This window comes from Ictidomys tridecemlineatus, chromosome 9 (assembly GCF_052094955.1).
Source record: "Ictidomys tridecemlineatus isolate mIctTri1 chromosome 9, mIctTri1.hap1, whole genome shotgun sequence".
Taxonomy (NCBI): Eukaryota; Metazoa; Chordata; class Mammalia; order Rodentia; family Sciuridae; genus Ictidomys; species Ictidomys tridecemlineatus.
In genome coordinates, this window is record NC_135485.1 from 472266 (window position 1) to 490241 (window position 17976).

At 52.3% G+C, this 17976-nt stretch overlaps 2 protein-coding genes across 13 annotated transcripts in view; one reads left to right on the forward strand and one right to left on the reverse strand.

Annotated features, from left to right (window-relative positions):
* Gak (cyclin G associated kinase) overlaps positions 1-2910 on the reverse strand; it is a 46698-nt gene extending 43788 nt beyond the window's left edge. For 8 of the 9 annotated variants that reach the window (XM_013355879.4, XM_040292864.2, XM_078020791.1 and 5 more), the window contains exon 1: positions 2642-2910. In XM_013355879.4, the coding sequence (XP_013211333.2) occupies positions 2642-2786 (145 nt within the window). In that variant the 5' untranslated portion in view covers positions 2787-2910. The remainder of the gene's footprint in view (positions 1-2641) is intronic. The other variant, XM_013355882.4, reaches the window with a different exon arrangement.
* Positions 2911-2959: 49 nt separating this feature from the next.
* Positions 2960-17909, forward strand: Tmem175 (transmembrane protein 175). Of its 4 annotated transcripts, XM_005319055.4 has the most exons (11): positions 2962-3454; positions 8162-8345; positions 8444-8482; positions 10075-10172; positions 12478-12529; positions 12968-13003; positions 13490-13573; positions 13920-14084; positions 15588-15666; positions 15910-16045; positions 17130-17909. In XM_005319055.4, the coding sequence occupies exons 2-11, from the start codon at positions 8193-8195 to the stop codon at positions 17794-17796; spliced, it is 1509 nt and encodes a 502-aa protein (XP_005319112.1). In that variant the 5' UTR covers positions 2962-3454; positions 8162-8192; the 3' UTR covers positions 17797-17909. The 4 variants fall into 4 exon arrangements, with proteins under 4 accessions (XP_077876929.1, XP_005319112.1, XP_040148811.1 ...); XM_078020803.1 differs by lacking the exon at positions 13920-14084 and having other exon boundaries at positions 2960-3454; XM_040292877.2 differs by lacking the exons at positions 2962-3454; positions 10075-10172 and having other exon boundaries at positions 8269-8345.
* The last annotated feature ends 67 nt before the right edge of the window (positions 17910-17976 follow it).

Here is a 17976-nt window from a genome sequence, read left to right on the forward strand (position 1 = left end):
TTGGTGGGATGTGCCCTCCTGTGCCTCAGGCCAGAGCACAGCCCCAAGAGAACACAGGCTCTGGAGCAGGAAACACGGATCCTGAGACTGATGGGAACTGCATGTCACATCTAAACCAACACAAGAGCTAGTGACACTTAAATCCATGACAGCCATGTGGCATGGCTTCCATTTTCTACCTCAATCCACTTTACTAGCCACATGTGCATAGAGAGCCGGCCCCGCAGTGCGACCTTGCCTCCGAACCAGTGACCAGCTTCAGAAGCAGCAGCAGCACACAGAGTGTGAACACAAAGAGTGCACCTAGCACATGCTTGGACTGGGCACCTCTAGCATGGCTGATACTCCCAGTAATCGTCTTATTTTTAAAAATTGAAGAATAAGAATAAAATTGAAAAGATTAGAAAACTATCTGGCTCCATAGTTCTGTCCAACAACCCTTTCACACGCCAGGTCCAAATGTGTAAAAGCTATGAAAACTGAGTGACAGCAAAACATGATCTATCATAAACTCATATGGGACAAAACCTGACATGAATGGACAGAGCCACTTACAGACTTTAACCCACATTGAGAATATTTCTTCATTTAACTATAAAAATATCAAGGTATTTAACTACAGAATACTTTTCCCGCCCCTTTAGGAATATCTCATGAAATATAGGCCATACACCATATTATCTTTCCAAAAGACTTTTGAAGTTGCAAACTCAAGGATCTCCAATGGTGGACCTTCCTCATATTCATAGAGCCTGAATCCTAGCAGCCTATGGTGTCTGGTTACTGTTCAAGAAACTTATTTAAATACATCTACATAAAATACTAAAGATTTTTCCCTGTTTCAGTTCAGAAAGAAGCTTCAAACAACCCAGTGAATCCAAAAGGAAGAAATCTATGACTGATAGCTGCTCTGCTTATTTTTATCTCTCAGCTGCCCAGAGAGCAAAGGGAAACCAGCTCTCTACACAGCCACAGTGGCTACCCACACTTCCTGGTTCTTTATCCTGGGTGCTTTGTGACCTACATAAACTTCCTGCTTTGCATGAATCTCCTTCTCTTACCAACCAGGACCACTTCCATCTCAAATGCCCTCCTAGCCCAGGAAGGTACACCCTGATCCCCCAACCCTGCTGCTGTCTTCTGCCAATCCCTTCCTAGAGGTCTCCCCAGCTGCATGTACAGCTTCAATGCTGTAATGCCTGCTCCATATGGCCTTGTTCTTTAGCCATTTCAGCATGCGTCTCATTTCACATTCTACAGGGCCTAAACCAGGTCCTGTCCAGTATGAATTTCCTGAAAAATGAAGATAACTGCCTGACATTTTTACAGTAAATAAACTAAAGCTTTTGTTACTGTAACAGATATAAGGGAACATCACACTTCAGAACTTTAGTGGGGGCATTGCCCCCATCTCTAAAAGAAGCACCAGAAGTTTCTCCCTAAATCACACCCAAAAATCTGTTTACGGACATGCTGGGGAAAAGCATGTGATGGTGCTACAACCAGAAAATCCCCTCAGGCCTTCTAGAATGAAAACATCCAAATACTCGGCCAATTCTCAGCTCCCAATAGAGCACAAATGACCACAAAGGGCTCAGATGGTGGACCCTCCAACCCTGAGAGTTCAGACTTGGTCAGGGCCCACTCCTCCCGCCCCAAATCAATGCAATGGAACACGACTGTATTTAGCCCATGAATTTCAAAGCTGGTGAGAACTGATGCGCCCCTGGACACCACTGGATAAAAAGTAAAGAAGACCCAGAAGAGAGATTCCAATCCTGTGTGAGGAAGGGAGAGGACATTCAGAAAGCTACAAATAAAACCAACAACAGATGACTTCAAGACATAAACGATGGCCATATCCATTCAGCAAAGTCCTACATAGTCCATGGATAATAGTTCTGCTTCCTGTGACTTACACAGGCACCACACAAGACGTTCAAGGGTGAGACACACTGACTTCAAGAGAGAAACAGACTAGGGCAACAGGCACCGTCTGCCCTCCCCAAATAGGACAGGACTGCCACTGCTTAAATGCTGTGTGCAACCAGAGGAACTTCTGGGAACTCAGGAAACCCAGTCCCCAATACATAGCAGTCCTGGTGTGATGCAAACAGCTATGGCTTATGCCCCCCAGCAGTGCTGCTCACCTCCTGACTCTAGTGTGTAGGGTCCTCCTCTCCCTCCCCAAAAACTGTTAGAGCTTCAGTCCCAAATATAGGAGGTTCCTCCACATCTATTATCCTCCAGCCTGATCCTAGCCTGAATCTACCCCTCCAACAAATTAGTTGGGACCCAGACCCCCCAGCTGTGACCCTCCAGGCCTGCCCTTACCCACACGCTCAGTGATAACCCTCCAGGCCTGACCTGACCCACGTCCTCAGTAGTGGCCCTCCAGCCTTGCCCTGACCCACGCCCCCAGGGGTGACCACCCCAGACCTGGCCTGACCCACGCCCCCAGCAGTGACTCTCCAGGCCTGGCCTGACCCACGCCCTCAGTGGTGACCCTCCAGCCCTGACCAGACTCACACCCTCAGTGGTGATCCTCTCGGACTATCCTAACCCACGTACCCAATGGTGACCCTCCCGCTGACCCTGTCCCCGGCAGCGTGACTTTCCCCGCGCCCAGCTCGGGCCTCACCCTCGGCCAGGACCCGCCGCACCCGCAGGCGCAGCTCGCCCAGCTCCACCGTCTGCCCCACGAAGTCGCTCTGGTCGCGGCCGGCAGCTCCGCCCAGGGAGCCCGGGCCCGCCAGGAAGTCGAGCGCGGACTGCAGCAGCGACATGGCGGCAGCCGCTCAATGGCAGCGGGAGCCGGGCTGGGGCTCAGGCTGCGCTCCGCCTGGTCAGCGGCCGCCGGAGCACAGCCCCGCCATCTTCCGCCCGCGCCGTGACGTCAGCGCGCAAGCACGTCGCGCCGTGGAGCCACGCCCCCGACCCTTCGCCGAGGGCCGGAAGGACGCGTGCTTCACTTCCGTCGCGCCGGCGGGCGCACAAGCTCCAGGCGTGGGCCGGCGACAGACTTCCGGCGGGGCTCGCGGGCAGCTCACACCTGAGAGAAGGAGGGCCAAGGCGGCCCCGCCCAGGTCATCACCTGCCGCGCGCCCCACAGGCCAGGCAGCCGGTCCCTCTGCGAGGCCTTGTCTCAGTGGCGGGGCGGAACGGCGCGGACGTTGGGCGCGAGTTTGGCGGCCGCTCCGCCGGACTGCGCCTCCCAGGGAAGGCCGTGCCAGCCCAAGGTCCTGGTGCCGCCCTCGAGAGGACGGAGCCGGCGGCCGCACACACGCGTTCCTTTCCTTGGGCCGCACGGTTTTGGGGGAAGCATGAGTTAGTGGCTGCCGTTGAGAGGCTGAACTCAAGGACGCGGTTTCCCAGCTTGCGTGGGAAAGCCTGACCTGGCGGCGTCGGGCCGCAGTCCCGCGTTTTCACAGCCCCCTGGAGCTGCCGCCTTCAGGTACGACGCGGCACTGTCTCAAAATAAAAAGGGCTGGGAATGTAGCTCAGTAGTGGTACAACCCTGGGTTCAATCCCAGGACTGACAAATAAATAAATCAGGTAATCAGGAAACCAAAATCTACTGCAACTCTCTCCTAAGTATTTATTTATTTATTTTTAATTTTCTTTTTGTAGTTGTAGATGGACAGAATGCCTTTATTTTATTTGTGTATTTTTATGTGGTGCTGAGGATCATACCCAGTGCCTTATACATGCTAGGCAAGTACTCTACCACTGAGCTACAGCCCCAGCCCTTTCGTAAGTATTTATAAAGCCACGCTTCTTGGCATTGCAGTAGATGCCATGCTAACACTGTCTTGACCCAAATCTGCCTCCACATTTTTCTGAATTTGACAGTGGGTGTTCATTTGTAGCTATCTCACTTCACATACATGTCTAAAACTAAGTCCATGGTCTTAATCCCCCCAATTATAGCAAAAGATATCACCACAAGTAAGAGAATTATTTTGTGATGATCAAGGGGTGAATTCACTAAAAAGATGTAACAATCCTAAACATATATGTGCCTAATAGCAAAGCTCTAAAATATCTGAATCAAAAACTCAGAACTACAAGAAGAGAGGCCAATCACAATTGTGGTGGGAGGTTGATGTAGTTGGAGAGTATTTTTTTGTTCAATAAATAACAAGAGGGGCTGGGGCTGTAGCTCAGTGGTAGCGTGCTCGCCTAGCATGAACGAGGCACTGGGTTCGAGCCTCACCACCACAGAAATGTAAAATAAGGATACTGTGTTCATCTAAATCTTAAGAATAAACATTTAAAAAAGTAAATTAAATGACAGGAACCCAGAAAATCACTAATGATATTGTAGACTTGAACTACCAAGCAGCTTGAGCTAATAAACATTTATAAAATGATCCCTACAATAATATAAATTGGTGTCTGACTATTTTTTAAAAATACACTGTTGAAATTAAAAGACAGCTCAGACTTGGAGAAAATATTTGCAAATTGCCTATGTGGTAATAGACTTGTATATGAAGTACACGTAGAGGAAAGTGAGTTCTACATGTCTTCAGGGTAGTCTACTTGTCTTCTGTCCAGTCTTGGGATTGGATATACAAGGCTCTGGTGTAGTCCTGGTTTCTTCAGGTACACCTCCCAGTTTGAACCTCATGAGGCGGCCTTCTCAAACTCCTTGCAATTTGCTGCATGCCAGGCTCTCCCTGTTACACAGAGATAGTTCTTTCTGGCTTTTCATTAATTCTCACAGTGATATTTAAGGATTAAAAGAGACATCAAGTATGAACTACTTGGGACAATGCTTGATGTTTAAGATATGCTTAATAAAGGCCTCTTACTGTTCTTGTGTCCCTTGTCAGAAGTGTCTCCACACTCAGCTCCAGCATCTTCCATACTGAGGACTCCTGACAGTCTCTGCAAGAAACCTCTTGCTTTCCCACTGTGGCATCTGTATCTCTAGTCCTGTCTTTTCTTCATTGGCATGTGTCATAAAAACTTGCGTGCAAATGTGTAGATGACATGGTTTGAGCACTTAAAGACTAGGCATTGGGTTGTGTTCTTTTTAACTGGTGCAGTTCATAAAACTGTTTTAACCACTTGTGAGCACACGGTCCAGAGACATGAACCCCTTCACTCTTCGGTGCAGCTTCTCCACCCATCGCCAGGCTCTTCCTCTTGCAAAGCTGAAACTCCCCATTATGTACCAATTCACCCATTCCACTGAGCCCCTGGTGCCCACTGCTCTACTTCCTGTTCCTATGGGTTTAAGTGCTCTGGGGTGTCCCGTGCAAGTGGAGCCATACAGTATTTGTCTTGTGCAACTGGCTCGTTCCACATTGGAGTGTCCTCCCAGTCCTTCCATGTGATAGCATGTGTCAGGACTTTGTGATGCTCCATTCAGAAACCAAGATGGAGGCTCCAGTGCCTTCCGCCTCTGGGCTATTGTGAACAGCCCTGGGATGAGCTTGGGTGCATGGGCATCTCTGTAAGTCCCTGCTTTTGACTCTTGGATGTGTATCAAAGGAGGAGTTGCTGGACCTGGTGGTGGGCTGTTCTTGGTTTTGTGAGCCAGGCAGCTGCACCACTTTGTGCTCTACCAGCAGGGTGCAAGTTCCAGTTTTCTCTGTCTTTGCCAACACTTCCTTGTTTTGTTTCATTGCCAGCCTGGAGGGTTGCTGTCTCATAGGGGTCTAATTGTAACAGTTCTTTAAATATTTTAGATATTATACCTTGCTCAGATAGTGGTTTGCAAATGTTTTCTCCCATTCTGGGTATTGTTTTTAATAATTTTGTCCTGTGGTGCACAAAGGTTTAAAATTGAACAATTGTGGCAACCTCTTCAAAAGTGAGCTTGGATAGGCTTGGTGGCAAGCACCTATAATCCCTGTGGCTTGGGAGGCTGAGGCAGGAGGACCACAAGTTTAAAGTCAGCTTCAGCAACTTAGTGAGACCCTGCCTCTAAGTAAAACAAAAAGAGAGGGCTGGAGATGGGGCTCAGTGGTTAAGCACCCCTAAGTTCAATCTCTGATACAAAAAAAAAAAAATGAGATTGGTTTGACCATAATATTTACTTCTGAACCCCTTGCCATTGGGCTACATCTTTAGGCCAGAACTGGGAGCAACTCCACTGTGTGGAGTCCATAGTGCTCGGTCACTGAGCACATGAACAGTCGGTCCACACAGAGTAAGTAGTTATGACACAACAGGAAAAGAGCTCAGTGCGTCCCCCAGCCATGTGCCACGGCATTTGGGAAAGGCAAAGCTGCAGTGACAGAGCTGCCAGCTTGCCATGTGGGAGAGTTCGACGAGGACTGGGAGCGGGGACCAGGGTTCCAATTGGGACTGGTCACTTACCCACGTCCATTTCTCAGAAGCTCAGAACTGTACCCCAGAAGAGTGGCTTGGACCATACGTTGGATAGGAGTGAAGGGGAGGTGGGCCAGAGCTGCCTCCCGCTCTCCTTCTGTCCTGGCACCGCAGTCCGTGTGTTCCTGACGGTTCTGCCTTACATGTTGACACCCTCGTCAGAAGGTCACTGCGTAATGCTGTCTGCATCTTTTTTTTTTTTAATTGTAGTTGAACAAAATACCTTTATTTTTATTTATTTATTTTTATGTGATGTCAAGGATCGAACCCAGTGCCTCACAAGTGCTAGGTGAGCGCTCTGCTGCTGAGCTACAACCCCAGCCCCTGCTGTCTGCACTTGCAGCTGATGTTTTTAGTTCTGTCTCTCTAGATCTGCCTACTTGCTCATACTTTGTTTAATGGCTTAATAATTAGTTGTGTTTACTTTTTTTCCCTCAGTGCTGGGGATGGAACCCTGGGCCTCACGTGCTAGACAAGTGCCCCAACATGAGTGACACCCTGGCCTGTGTTTCACATATCTTGTTAACAGAGGCTTGCTTGGTGTGGACCTCAGGCCTGTCTGGAAACTGAGCTCCCCTGCAGGCATGCTGCTTCAGCTGAGGGCTGTGGCTCTGCTAATGTCCCCAGGATGCCAGATGTCTCCTACAACCTCACTAGCTCTTCTGATTGACAACTTACCACTTTCTGGCTGCCAGGCAGGCCCTCTAGCACTGAGCTCCACCCAGCCCTGACTACATGTTTATTCAGTTTGGTTTCCTCACTGGAAACTGCCAGTCAGCCTCCTTTGTCCATCTTGGGGTGGGCTTCTGATTGTGTCTGGTGTCAGTTGCCTTGTTTGAGCAGCATGTGGTGGTGCCCCTTACCTCTTGTCTTTGGCAGTCTATCTACTGATGCTCTGGCCAGGGTGAGCAGCATCCTCTGCTGGGCTTTGGGAGGTACTGGGAGTTGAAGGTAGGGGCATTCTACCACTGAGCTATAACCTCAGCCCTTTCTATTTTTTAATTTTACTTATTTTTTTTTCTGTGCCTTAGAAAATGGGCCCTGAAGCAAATCCTTCATCCTTCCTCAACATTGATCTTCTCCACCCTCTGGATCTGGGTAGTTCCTGGGTGGGGTTGGCTCTTTCTCCAGGACCTTGGGCATCAGCCTCCCTCTCTGAGGAACATTTTGAGGGCATATTTTGGCCCCTGGCTGTTGCCAGACCTATTCCTCTCCCTGAATCCCAGCTTCAGCCTCCTTGCCACATTCCCATCCCCTGTCACCCAGCTGTGGTGGGGGCCCTGGGTCCAGTGTGGAGTCCACAGGGCTCAGCACTGTGCTGCCCAGATGCCCACCAGCTCTGCTCCAGGATATGAGCACACTCTGTCTGGAGTCACCCTTGTCTTCCAGAGCCTACTCCTGACGTTGACAGTGTCCTGGGAGCTCTGAACCAAGGCTTGTGCCATGGGGGCTTTTGTTGGGTGTGCACATTGGTCCTGATGCTGTGACCTCGGGCCCCAAGGGCACCCACTCCTTTTTCTTGTTTAGGACCAAAACAGCTCATAGGATAGAGTCTGCTGCTGGTTTCAGGCATCCTGGGCCCTTCCCTGGTTGTGTGGGCCTTCCCTTCCTGCCTGCTCCTCTAGGGGAAGCAGGCACAGCATGTCCCTCACCCCAGTCACCAAGCTTAAGCTTAGTGAGGGAATCTCAGGCTGATGCTTAGCCTGGAGGGTCTTCCCCATTCTCCACACCCAACCTCTATGCCCCCTGGCTAAAGCCTGTAAGGCAGCCCTTGGGAGCAACCCACTGGCATGCTCAGAGCTGTGCTTCCTTCTAGGCTTTTGTGGCCACTGGGCAGTGGCCCCATCATGTCTGGGCCCCAGACTCCTGAACAAACACTGGATGCCCAGGGTGACTCATCCCTATGCAGGAAAGATGAGGACATCAGGGAAGGGACCCAGAGCTCCCACCGCATGCTGGGTTTCAGTGACGCACTACTGTCCATCATTGCCACAGTCATGGTAAGTGTGGGGCCCACTTCAGGCAGGTGGAGGCACCCATCCCTGGCCCTGCTGCCAGCCCAAGAAACATCTGGTTTCTTTTTGTCTTTGTTCTTCAGATCCTTCCTGTGACCCACACGGAGATCTCCCCAGAGCAGGTACCAGGAGCATGCTGTGTAGTGCAGGGGGACAGCCCCACCTGGTCTGGGGGTGTTGAGCAACAGGGTGGGCACCTGCTTCCTCCTGGTAGGGTCACTGTCTGCATAAGTTGGGACGGTTGGGGTTGGGCCCAGGCTTCTGCAGTGAAGACCTGTCTCAGCCTGAGTGGAGAAGGAAGTATCCTCTAGTGGGAGGGAGCTCCCCAGATCCAGAGATCAGGCTGCCTCAGCAGAGGCACATCCACCTGGCATGTGCACCAGGCCCATCTGGGGGTGAGTGGGGAAAGGGTGTAAAAGCTTTTCCGTTTAGAGCCAGCTTTACTGGACTATTCCTGACTAAAGAGAGCAACATGTGACTGATCACAGCAGAACAGTTTGGAAGACATTTGGAAGGCCTGTGGGAGCATGCATGCACCTTGTCTCCTATCTGCCCATGTGATAGGGTGTCACAATGCCAGACTTGTTTGGGGTGCTGTGAGGCGCAGAGGAATGTGCTGGCCCAAGGGATGTGCTGGCCCAGCAAGGCTGACGTCCAGCCGCCTACAGGCTGAACTGGATGACCTGGGAAGCCCCACAGCTACTTGGATTTGGTTTTTGCACTGTGAAGAAATGATGAAGCACTTTCCATAGGGTTGTAGTAGAAATGTGCATCCAGCCTGACACCGCTCTCTGGAGGAGATCCAAGCATTGATTGCACCAGGTGCCTGGCAGTCCCCAGTGGAAAGTGCCCACCAGCAGCTGTTCAGAAAAGCTGTGCCCCACAGGATCGGTGGTAGTTCTGGGGCCTACTATGGGAAGCCCATGGTTTGGCTCCAGCCAGTATGTGCTGAGGTGTTTCCTTCACGAGAGGCCCAGATCAGCATCCTGTGAGACCACAGGAGCAGCTTTCCAAGCAGCGAGAAAACTCAGCTGTTCAGGCCCACCCTGACCCCACTGCCGCCGGGCCACTTGTGTTCTCTGCATGGAAACTGGGACTTCTTGGTGCCGAATCTTTCTGTTTCCTCGCTGGGTCTCAGAAAGCTCCTAAGAGACCACGGGTGCAGGCAGAAACACTCTGGGAAGGAGAGAAAGGTGCTGGACCAGCAATCCTCCCTGACACGGGGCTTCCTGGACTGCTCATGTGTTAACATGAAGACAGTCAACTTTGAACACTGCGATTCAGAAGCACCGTGCCCTCAGGGAAGGGTACCTTCAGAGATGATACCCAGAGCCCAGGAGACAGTGGGCAACCTGCGCCTGCCAGGGTCTTGAGCCTACACTGACAGCCTTTGAGAGGTCATCTGTGACCTTGTGAAAGGGCTGCAGGGCTCATTGGGCCCTTTGCCCTCTACCTTTCCGCCATGAGATGGGGAGTCCACTGTCCAAGGCGCTCCTGCAACTCTGAACCATGAAGCCTGTATTGTGGGCTTTCTGGACCCCAGCATGACAGCTGGAGGCTTGCCCTGAGGGGAGTAGAGGGGGTGTGGCCCCCAGCAGGCAGAGCCTGGGTGTTCCAAGGGATTTCACCGCACTCCAGTAAGGCCATGCCCATGCGTCGAAGGCGACCTAGGTTACCTATGACTGTCCCTAATGGCAGTGCTCTTTTGTTCTAGCAATTTGACAAAAGTATACAGAGACTTCTAGCAACCAGGATTGCTGTCTACCTGATGACATTTCTAATTGTGACTGTGGCCTGGGCCGCACATACCAGGTAGGGACCGGGCTTCTTTGAGATCAGGTCACCTTTTGACTCACTTAGGCAGGGAGCCACACCATTCTCAAGGTATATGTGGGCCCCTCACTCATCATGGGTGAGAGTGCCGGGGTGGGTAGGTCACCCCTTTCTCCATCATCCCCAATTCTTTCTCTGAACCTCCTGCCTGGGTTCCCACACACAGGCTCCAAGGCAAGTCTATTTCCGCAAACATATAGCACTGCCTGCTGGCCATCCAGACACTGGGTGAGGGTGCCCAATGTGTACTGCTAGACCCCAGAACCAGGATGGAGCCTGGCAGGAGGGGGCAAGCTGCCAACACCTCCAGCCCCTGTTCCAAGCCCACAGGTAGTTCTCCAAGGCCTGAGCTTTATCTTGGGGAGGAAAAGGTCCTGATCCAGAGGTTACTGCCCAACCTACAGGGCCCCCAACCACTGGCAGGGGAGCAGGGACAGGAGGCATCCAGAGGTGGAGCTGGGAGTGGATGCTTCCATCCTAGGTTGCATACCAGCCTATGGAAGGGAAGCACTTGTCCAGGAAGGCTGGGGTGCAGGAAAATGCGCCCATTCCATCAGGTGTTGGCACTGGGCCAGATACCTCTGGCACTGTGTGTTGTATACTGCCCTCAGCAGACAACCACTTTGGGAGATGAAGCATGGACCTCGGAGTCCAAGCTCCAGGGGTGGGAGGGCTCTTCTCAGCCTCCCTGGTGTACCGAGTACTCAGGAGGCTCTCAGGGGATGTTGCAAAGTAGGTGGGCTGTGAGCTCTGCCAGGGGCTATACCCACTATGGTGGACATTGCCTGAGTGGGGTTCAGGGGCCCCATGAGGGGCTTCCAGATCTGCTGTGTGCATCTGCCTGAGCATGGTCTTCTGCACACCTGGTTGCAATGCTCAGCAGGTCACCAGAAGAGCTTCCCAGCTCAAGGGGGCCATAGTCCTTGTTATTTAGCTTTTCAGCAAATGCTGCAGCACCAGGTTGGCCCTGTGTCCCTGTCCCTAGGCTTGCTGCCCAGCCCAGGAGAAGGCATGGTTCACAGTGGACAGGGGACATGGTACTTGGGTACCCTAAGCTGGCGTCAAGCTCTGACAGGGAAACCTGGGGCATGGACCAGGTGGGCTGGGGCCTCTTAGAAACAAGACCCTTGGCCAATTGTGCTCACTCATGTTGCCCATGATGAAAGCTGTCTTTTTTGTTTGTTTGTTTTGGTACTGGGGATTGAACTCAAGGAGACCTACCCACTGAGCCACACCCCCAGCCCTATTTTGATTTTTATTTACAGACAAAGTCTCACTGAGTTGCTTAGCCCCACACTTTTGCTGAGGCTGGCTTTGAACTCGTGATCCTCTTGCCTCAACCTCCCAAGCCACCACACCCCGCTAAAAGCTGTCAATTTTTAATTTTTTTGTTTGTGTCAAATAGTCTCAGGACAAAGCAATTTCTCTATTAAATAGGCAGCTCCACAGGTTTAGGGTTTGAAACCCCTGAAAACAATGGGAAAGAAGGACTTCCTCTCTTCAAAATGGATTTTGTGCACAAGGCCTGAAGAGTGAATTCACCGCATGATGGAACTTTATGTACACATATCCAGAGCTGGGTTTTCAGCCTTCTGGCAGAAGCTGCACAACACTTCAAGAGAGCTTCAGCTGAAGCAAGCCACATGTGCCTCTTGCACCTCGAACAGGCAGGTCACATTCAGAGGCTCTCCTCCCAGCAAGGCCTTCCCTGGAACTCAACCCAAGAGCCCCCTCTAGCCCTCCAGATCCCAGGGTCCACAGGATGAGCCTGCTCCAAAGACACACTTTGAAGACTCCTCCAGAGCCACCCATTGTACACATTTGTCTGTAGTTTGGCTCTTACTCTTCAAAGCAATATGCTTTAAATAGCAAAGCAACAGGAAGAATATGTGGGAATGAAGAGGGTGATTTCCAGGGAATTTATGATTTTGAATTTTCTGAATTTCATACACTGGGTAGGATTTTACATTTAATCCTAAATGACATCTTTTAGCTGGGTGTGGTGGCACATGCCTATAATCCCAGCAACTCAGGAGCCTGAGGCAGGAGGATCGTGAGTTCAAGGCCAACCTGGGAAATTTGGTGAGACCCTGTCTTAAAAAATAAGGCTGAGGATGTAGTTTAGTGGTTAAACATCTCTGGGTTCAACCCCTGGTTACCTCCCTACCCCCAAAATCATCTTTTAATGATATTTAAACTAGAAAATACTGGAGCAAATGTGTGTGTGTTTAATTTTATTGGAACCACATTTGATGAGTGGCCCATCTTCTCCTGTTCTTTGTAGATTATTTCAGGTTGTTGGGAAAATAGACGATACACTTGCCTTGCTCAACCTGGTGAGTTTTTTGTTTTTTTTGGTTTTTTGTTGTTGTTGGTGGTGGTGGTGGTGGTGGGTGTTTTTTTATCCTTTTGGGAAATAATTTTGGTTTTTAATTTAACCCTCCCAAGAGGACTGAGAGTGTTTAGCTGGCTGCTTCTCTCTTATCCTCTGGCACCTCGGTACCTGAACTCTGTCCACACCTTGAAGCTCCTTGGACAACCCTTGCACCGCAGGGGGCTGCCACCCTTCCCCAGCCCACATAGAGCTGGGGGTGCTAGGCCTGCCTGTGGAGAGGACTGAGATGAGCCAGGAAGGTACAGGCTTCTCGGGTCTGACACTTGCTGGCCCACCATCCTGTCTTGGGAGGGGCCTAACCTGGCCCCTTCTGGAGTGGTGAGGGGGCAGCTTGCACCATCCAGGCTGCATCCATGTGACCTCCCTCCCTCCTCTCCAGGCCTGCATGATGACCATCACCCTTCTGCCATACACAGTAAGTAACAGCCTGCTCCCCAGACATGCCCAAAACATGCTGAGCTCCACCTGGGTTTGACTGTCCTTGGAAATGCAGACCAGCAGATGATTCTGGCCTTGGGGCTATACAGAGGAGAGAACTTCCAGGGGGAGTCTGGCTGGGGGCCTGGGGCTCTGAAGGCAGAGACCACTGAAGGCAGGGCCCCCACTCTGTCGTGGCCTTCCTCCACTCAGAGTCTCCACAGACCCAAAAAGCTCTCATACTCAGTGCTGACCTGGCCTGCTGGTCTGTATGTGCTGGGCCAGAGAATTGGGATCTGGGGGACTTCAAAGGCCTATAGCAGTGGATGGAATTGCTCCCGTGGGGGCTGCGGACAGATCTGCCACACCCTATATGTCCCCTCCCATGATAGTCCTTCTCAGCACAGAGCAGGGAGACCAGGAGGCTCATTGTGTCCCAACTCCTAGACCAATGAACTTCTGCATTACTCCTTGTTTTGGACAGTTTTCCTTAATGGTGACGTTCCCTGATGTGCCACTGGGCATCTTCCTGTTTTGTGTGTGTGTGATCGCCATTGGAGTTGTGCAGGTAAGGCATCAGGAGCCTGCAGAGATGTATGTGAAAGAGACAAAGAGATGGTCATGGGGGCAAGCAGGTGAGGCACCAGTATCCTGACCCCATGTCCCCAGGAGCCCAGGTCCTGCTGTGGATACTTGGGGTGTGCATGCCTGAGCCCCTTGTCCTTGCTGAGTCTAAGAAGGGCCTCACAGTTGCAACAGGTGCAGGGCCAGGACTCCCATCCCTGGTGTTTCCCTAGAGCACCCCAGTGCCAGCCTGCCTTAGGTGCCCTCCCCCGAGACCCTGCAAGAAGCCAGCTTGCCTGGCCATGCCCCTCTGTTCATAGAGGGTGCCCTGTGGCCTGCCTCTCCCACAGGCACTGATTGTGGGGTATGCTTTCCACTTCCCACACCTGCTGAGCCCGCAGATCCGGTGCTCCGCCCACAGGGCCCTGTCCCGAAGGCACATCCTGCACCTTGTCCTCCGTGGTCCAGTGCTGTGCTTTCTTGCGGCCATCTTCTCCCTCTTCTTCTTTCCTGTGGTGAGTGTTGGGGCACCCCAGGGAGGGCACAGCCGGGGCACTGAGATGCTTTTTTTCAGCCAGCAGCTAATTCTAACAGGAGTAAGAGTGGTGGTCTGGCAGAGTGCTGTTCACACAGGACCAAGAGCTGCAGAACAAGCTGCTCCAGAGTTGGCCTAGGAAGCTCACTGTGACTCCAGGTCTGCTTGAGCGTTGTTGAAGTACATGGAGTTTTTAATCCAAATTATCCTAAGAATTATGAACAAAATAACTGACATTTTCATAAACATTTAATAAGCATTCAAGAGGATTCCAAGTTTAAAACAGGCTACGGTGAACTTGGTGGTGCATGCCTATAATAGAGACTCAGGAGGCTGAGGAAGAAGACTTACAAATTCCGGCCTGCCGCAGCAACTTACAAGATCCTGTCTCAAAAAATAAAAAGGCCTAAGGATGTGACTTAGTGGTAGAGCCCCTTTCATTCAATCCTGGGTTAAAAAGTAAATAGGCTGGTAAGGGCCTGAGGCAGCAGCCAAGCAGGGTCTGGTTAGACCTGGCCAAGGCAGAGCGGAATCGTCTGGAGAGCACCAGGCAGGTAGGCCTTGGTGGGGCCTCAGGTGAGGAGGCAAAAAAGAAAAGTGAGCATTACTGTGTGAGGCCCTGGGCCTGTGGCCGGCCATAAGACTTGGTCCCTTTGGAGCTGTCTTTCAGGGCTCATGAAACAGGAGGGAGGAGGGGCAATGGTCTTGAGTGGGGAAGCCAGCGGTAGGCAGCAAGACGGGAGTGAGGGGCAGCAGTTGGAGGCGAGTCTTAGCGTCAGAGGTGGGACCATCCCCTTCTAGGGGTACACCCAGGGTGGTCCATGTGGCATGAATGTCTCATGAAGGCAGGGCATAGGCATTGGCGGAACAGTAGACTACGTGGGGTTTCTGGGTCTCTCCTTGCTGCATTCTGATCAGAATTCCTTCTTGTTATCCAAAACTAGTATACTGGGGGGCTGTGCCACGCTGTGCCTGAGGTTGCTCACTATGGCCCCTTGGGCTGTCCCACTCTTGGCTGTCGTGGGTGGTGCTGCCTTTAGCACAGCCTCTTCCAGCCTCTGCTCTCAGTTCTGTGCACATGCCCAGAAGTGGCCCAGGGGGAGAAGGGGACTGCTGTACTGCGCAGTCCCCTTCTCCCCCTGGAGCTGCTGGACATGTTCCCTAAGAACAGTGGCCTTGAGGCTCTCTGGCTTGCTGGTGTGTGCATGTTGCTTCTGCCCCTCTCACAGCTGGGCGCTTGTCTTCTGTTGAGTTGTAGCAGTTCTTTGTGTGTTCTGGACACAACTCTTGGCAGGTGTATGGCTGCTGGGCGCTTTCTACTTTCCATGGCTATCCTTTACTTCATCTCCATAAAGGACAGTTCCTTGGATTTTTCCTTGTTACACATGATTTTTCACGGATGGTAGAACTCCTGGGTGGCTGGGCTCCAGGAGGTATATGGCCTGCCCTGGGGAGGCAGGCCCTGACTGTCATGTCCCCACAGTCATACCTGCTGATGGTGACCGTCATCTTCCTGCCCTACATCAGCAAGGCCACCAGTTGGTGCAAAGACAGGCTTGTGGGTAGGTGTCAGTGGCAGTCCTGCATTGAGGCAAAGGGAGGCACCACAGGGGTCGGGCTGTTCATGAAGACTGCCATGTTGGGGCAAGGCACACACATGTGGTGACCCTCCCACCCCTCAGCAGCTCCACACCAGCTCCTCTCCTGGGCTATACATTCCCAGTCCCTAAAGGAAGCAGGCAGGGATAACCACACTGGCCCCACAGCCCATGGGCTGAGCCAGCTCCTCCCTCCTATGCCTGCAGGTCACAGGGACCCCCCCACCCACAGTGCAGAGGTCTTCAGCTTCGACCTGCATGAGCCCCTCAGTAAGGAACGGGTGGAAGCCTTCAGTGATGGTGTCTACGCCATTGTGGCCACGCTCCTCATCCTGGACATCTGGTGAGGACCCAAGCGGGGGCAGCCCTGTCTCATCTTCAGGTCCCTGGCATCTTGTCCTGGCCACACCAGAAAGGCTCAGCTTCACCCTCCTGTGGGTGCAGAGCTCCCTGGGAGGGTTTCCCCAAGAATAAGAACGCCCCTCAGGCCTTGGCCCCACCTAGGTCCCTTCAGGCATGTCTGTGGATATGGGCAGCTTAGACTGCCATGGGAATCTGTTGGAGCTCTGATCTGAGCAATCACTTTTATTTCCAAGTGTTAGTTTGCTTTTTCAAGTCTTCCAGGCTTCCTAAATCTCTTGACTCCTTAGTCACATCTCAGTGCACACTTTTATTGCATTAAACATTTAAAAACTTTTTGTTTGTTTTGGGGGTTTTTGTTTGCTTGTTTTTGCAGTACTGGGGGGTTAATCAAGGTACGCTACCACTGTGCTACATCTGCAGCCCTTTTATTTTGACACAGGACCTTGCTAAGTGCCCAGGCTGACCTCAGCCTCCCAAGTTAGCTGGAGTTATAGGCATGCACCCCTGTACTGTGAAGTTTTAAAAATTTGTAGCAAATATTTTTTGTAGTACCTGATTCCTAAAGCCTATGATCTGTTTTCTTTTGCCCTGCAGCCAGATGCTGTGGGTGGGGAAGTATGGCTGAGGGGAAGCCCTCACCATCCACAGGTCTCATGCTCCTCCTGTGTGACCCCCAGGTTCTCCCACACACCCTTCCCCACTGCCCACAGTTTTGGAGGTGCAGGTCTCTGGCTGCCTCAGGAGCCACCATCCTCCACATTATTTGATGAAAGGTGTCTTTCCTGGGCCTCCAGGGCCAGGCACATTGTTGGAGCTTCTTATGGGTGAGGGCTGCTCCCAGCAAGGAGAGCAGAGAGCATGCCAATTAGGAATCTGTTCCGGGTGAATTAAGGGGAGAGCACAAACACCTCAGCGTGCCACACACACGATACCACATCAGGAACATTTCCTGTGCAGAGGTGTCCAGGTGTCCGCCCAAGTTAGCACCGATGCTCAGCCCACCTCCCTGGGGCCTGTGGGCTCCTGGGGAAGCTGGTGCAAATGCCTGTGTTCATGCTCCTCAGCGAGGACAACGTCCCAGACCCCAAGGCCGTGAAGGAACAGTTCCGCGGGAGCCTCGTGGCAGCCCTGGGCGCCTATGGGCCACACTTCCTGGCATACTTCGGCTCCTTTGCCACAGTGGGTCTGCTCTGGTTTGCACACCACTCGCTCTTCCTGCACGTCCGCAAGGCCACACAGGCCATGGGTCTGCTCAACACCCTCTCCCTGGCCTTTGTGGGTGGCCTCCCTCTGGCCTACCAGCAGACTGCAGCCTTCGCCAGGCAGCCACGAGATGAGCTGGAGCGTGTGCGCCTCAGCTGTGCCATTGTCTTCTTCGCCAGCATCTTCCAGTTTGCCATCTGGACTGCGGCCCTGCTGCGCCAGGCAGAGACGCTGCAGCCAGCTGTGCGATTTGGTGGGCAGGAGCATGCCTTCATGTTTGCCAAGCTTGCGCTATACCCCTGTGCCAGCCTGCTGGCCTTTGCAGCCACCTGCCTGCTGAGCAGATTCAGCACAGCCATCTTCCACGTCATGCAGATTGCAGTGCCCTTCGCCTTTCTGCTGCTGCGCCTCCTCGTGCGCCTGGCTCTGGCCAGCCTGCATGGCCTACGCCACCTGCGGCCAGCACAACCTCTCCGGAGCCAGGCCCCAGAGGAGGCCCAGTCCCAGCTCCTGCCTTCCTCCTGCTAGTGGAAGCTATGCCTGCCCCTGAAGGAAGCCTTGGGGGTTGGGCCAGCAGGCCCCATGGATCCACAGTCTGGGTTTTGCCTCCATTGTGAAATATCAAGATCTGTTTCAGAGTATGCAAATTGTCCTCCTTTTTTACACTACGAGGAGTTCCACAGGAACTCAGTCTCTGCTGTTAGCCAC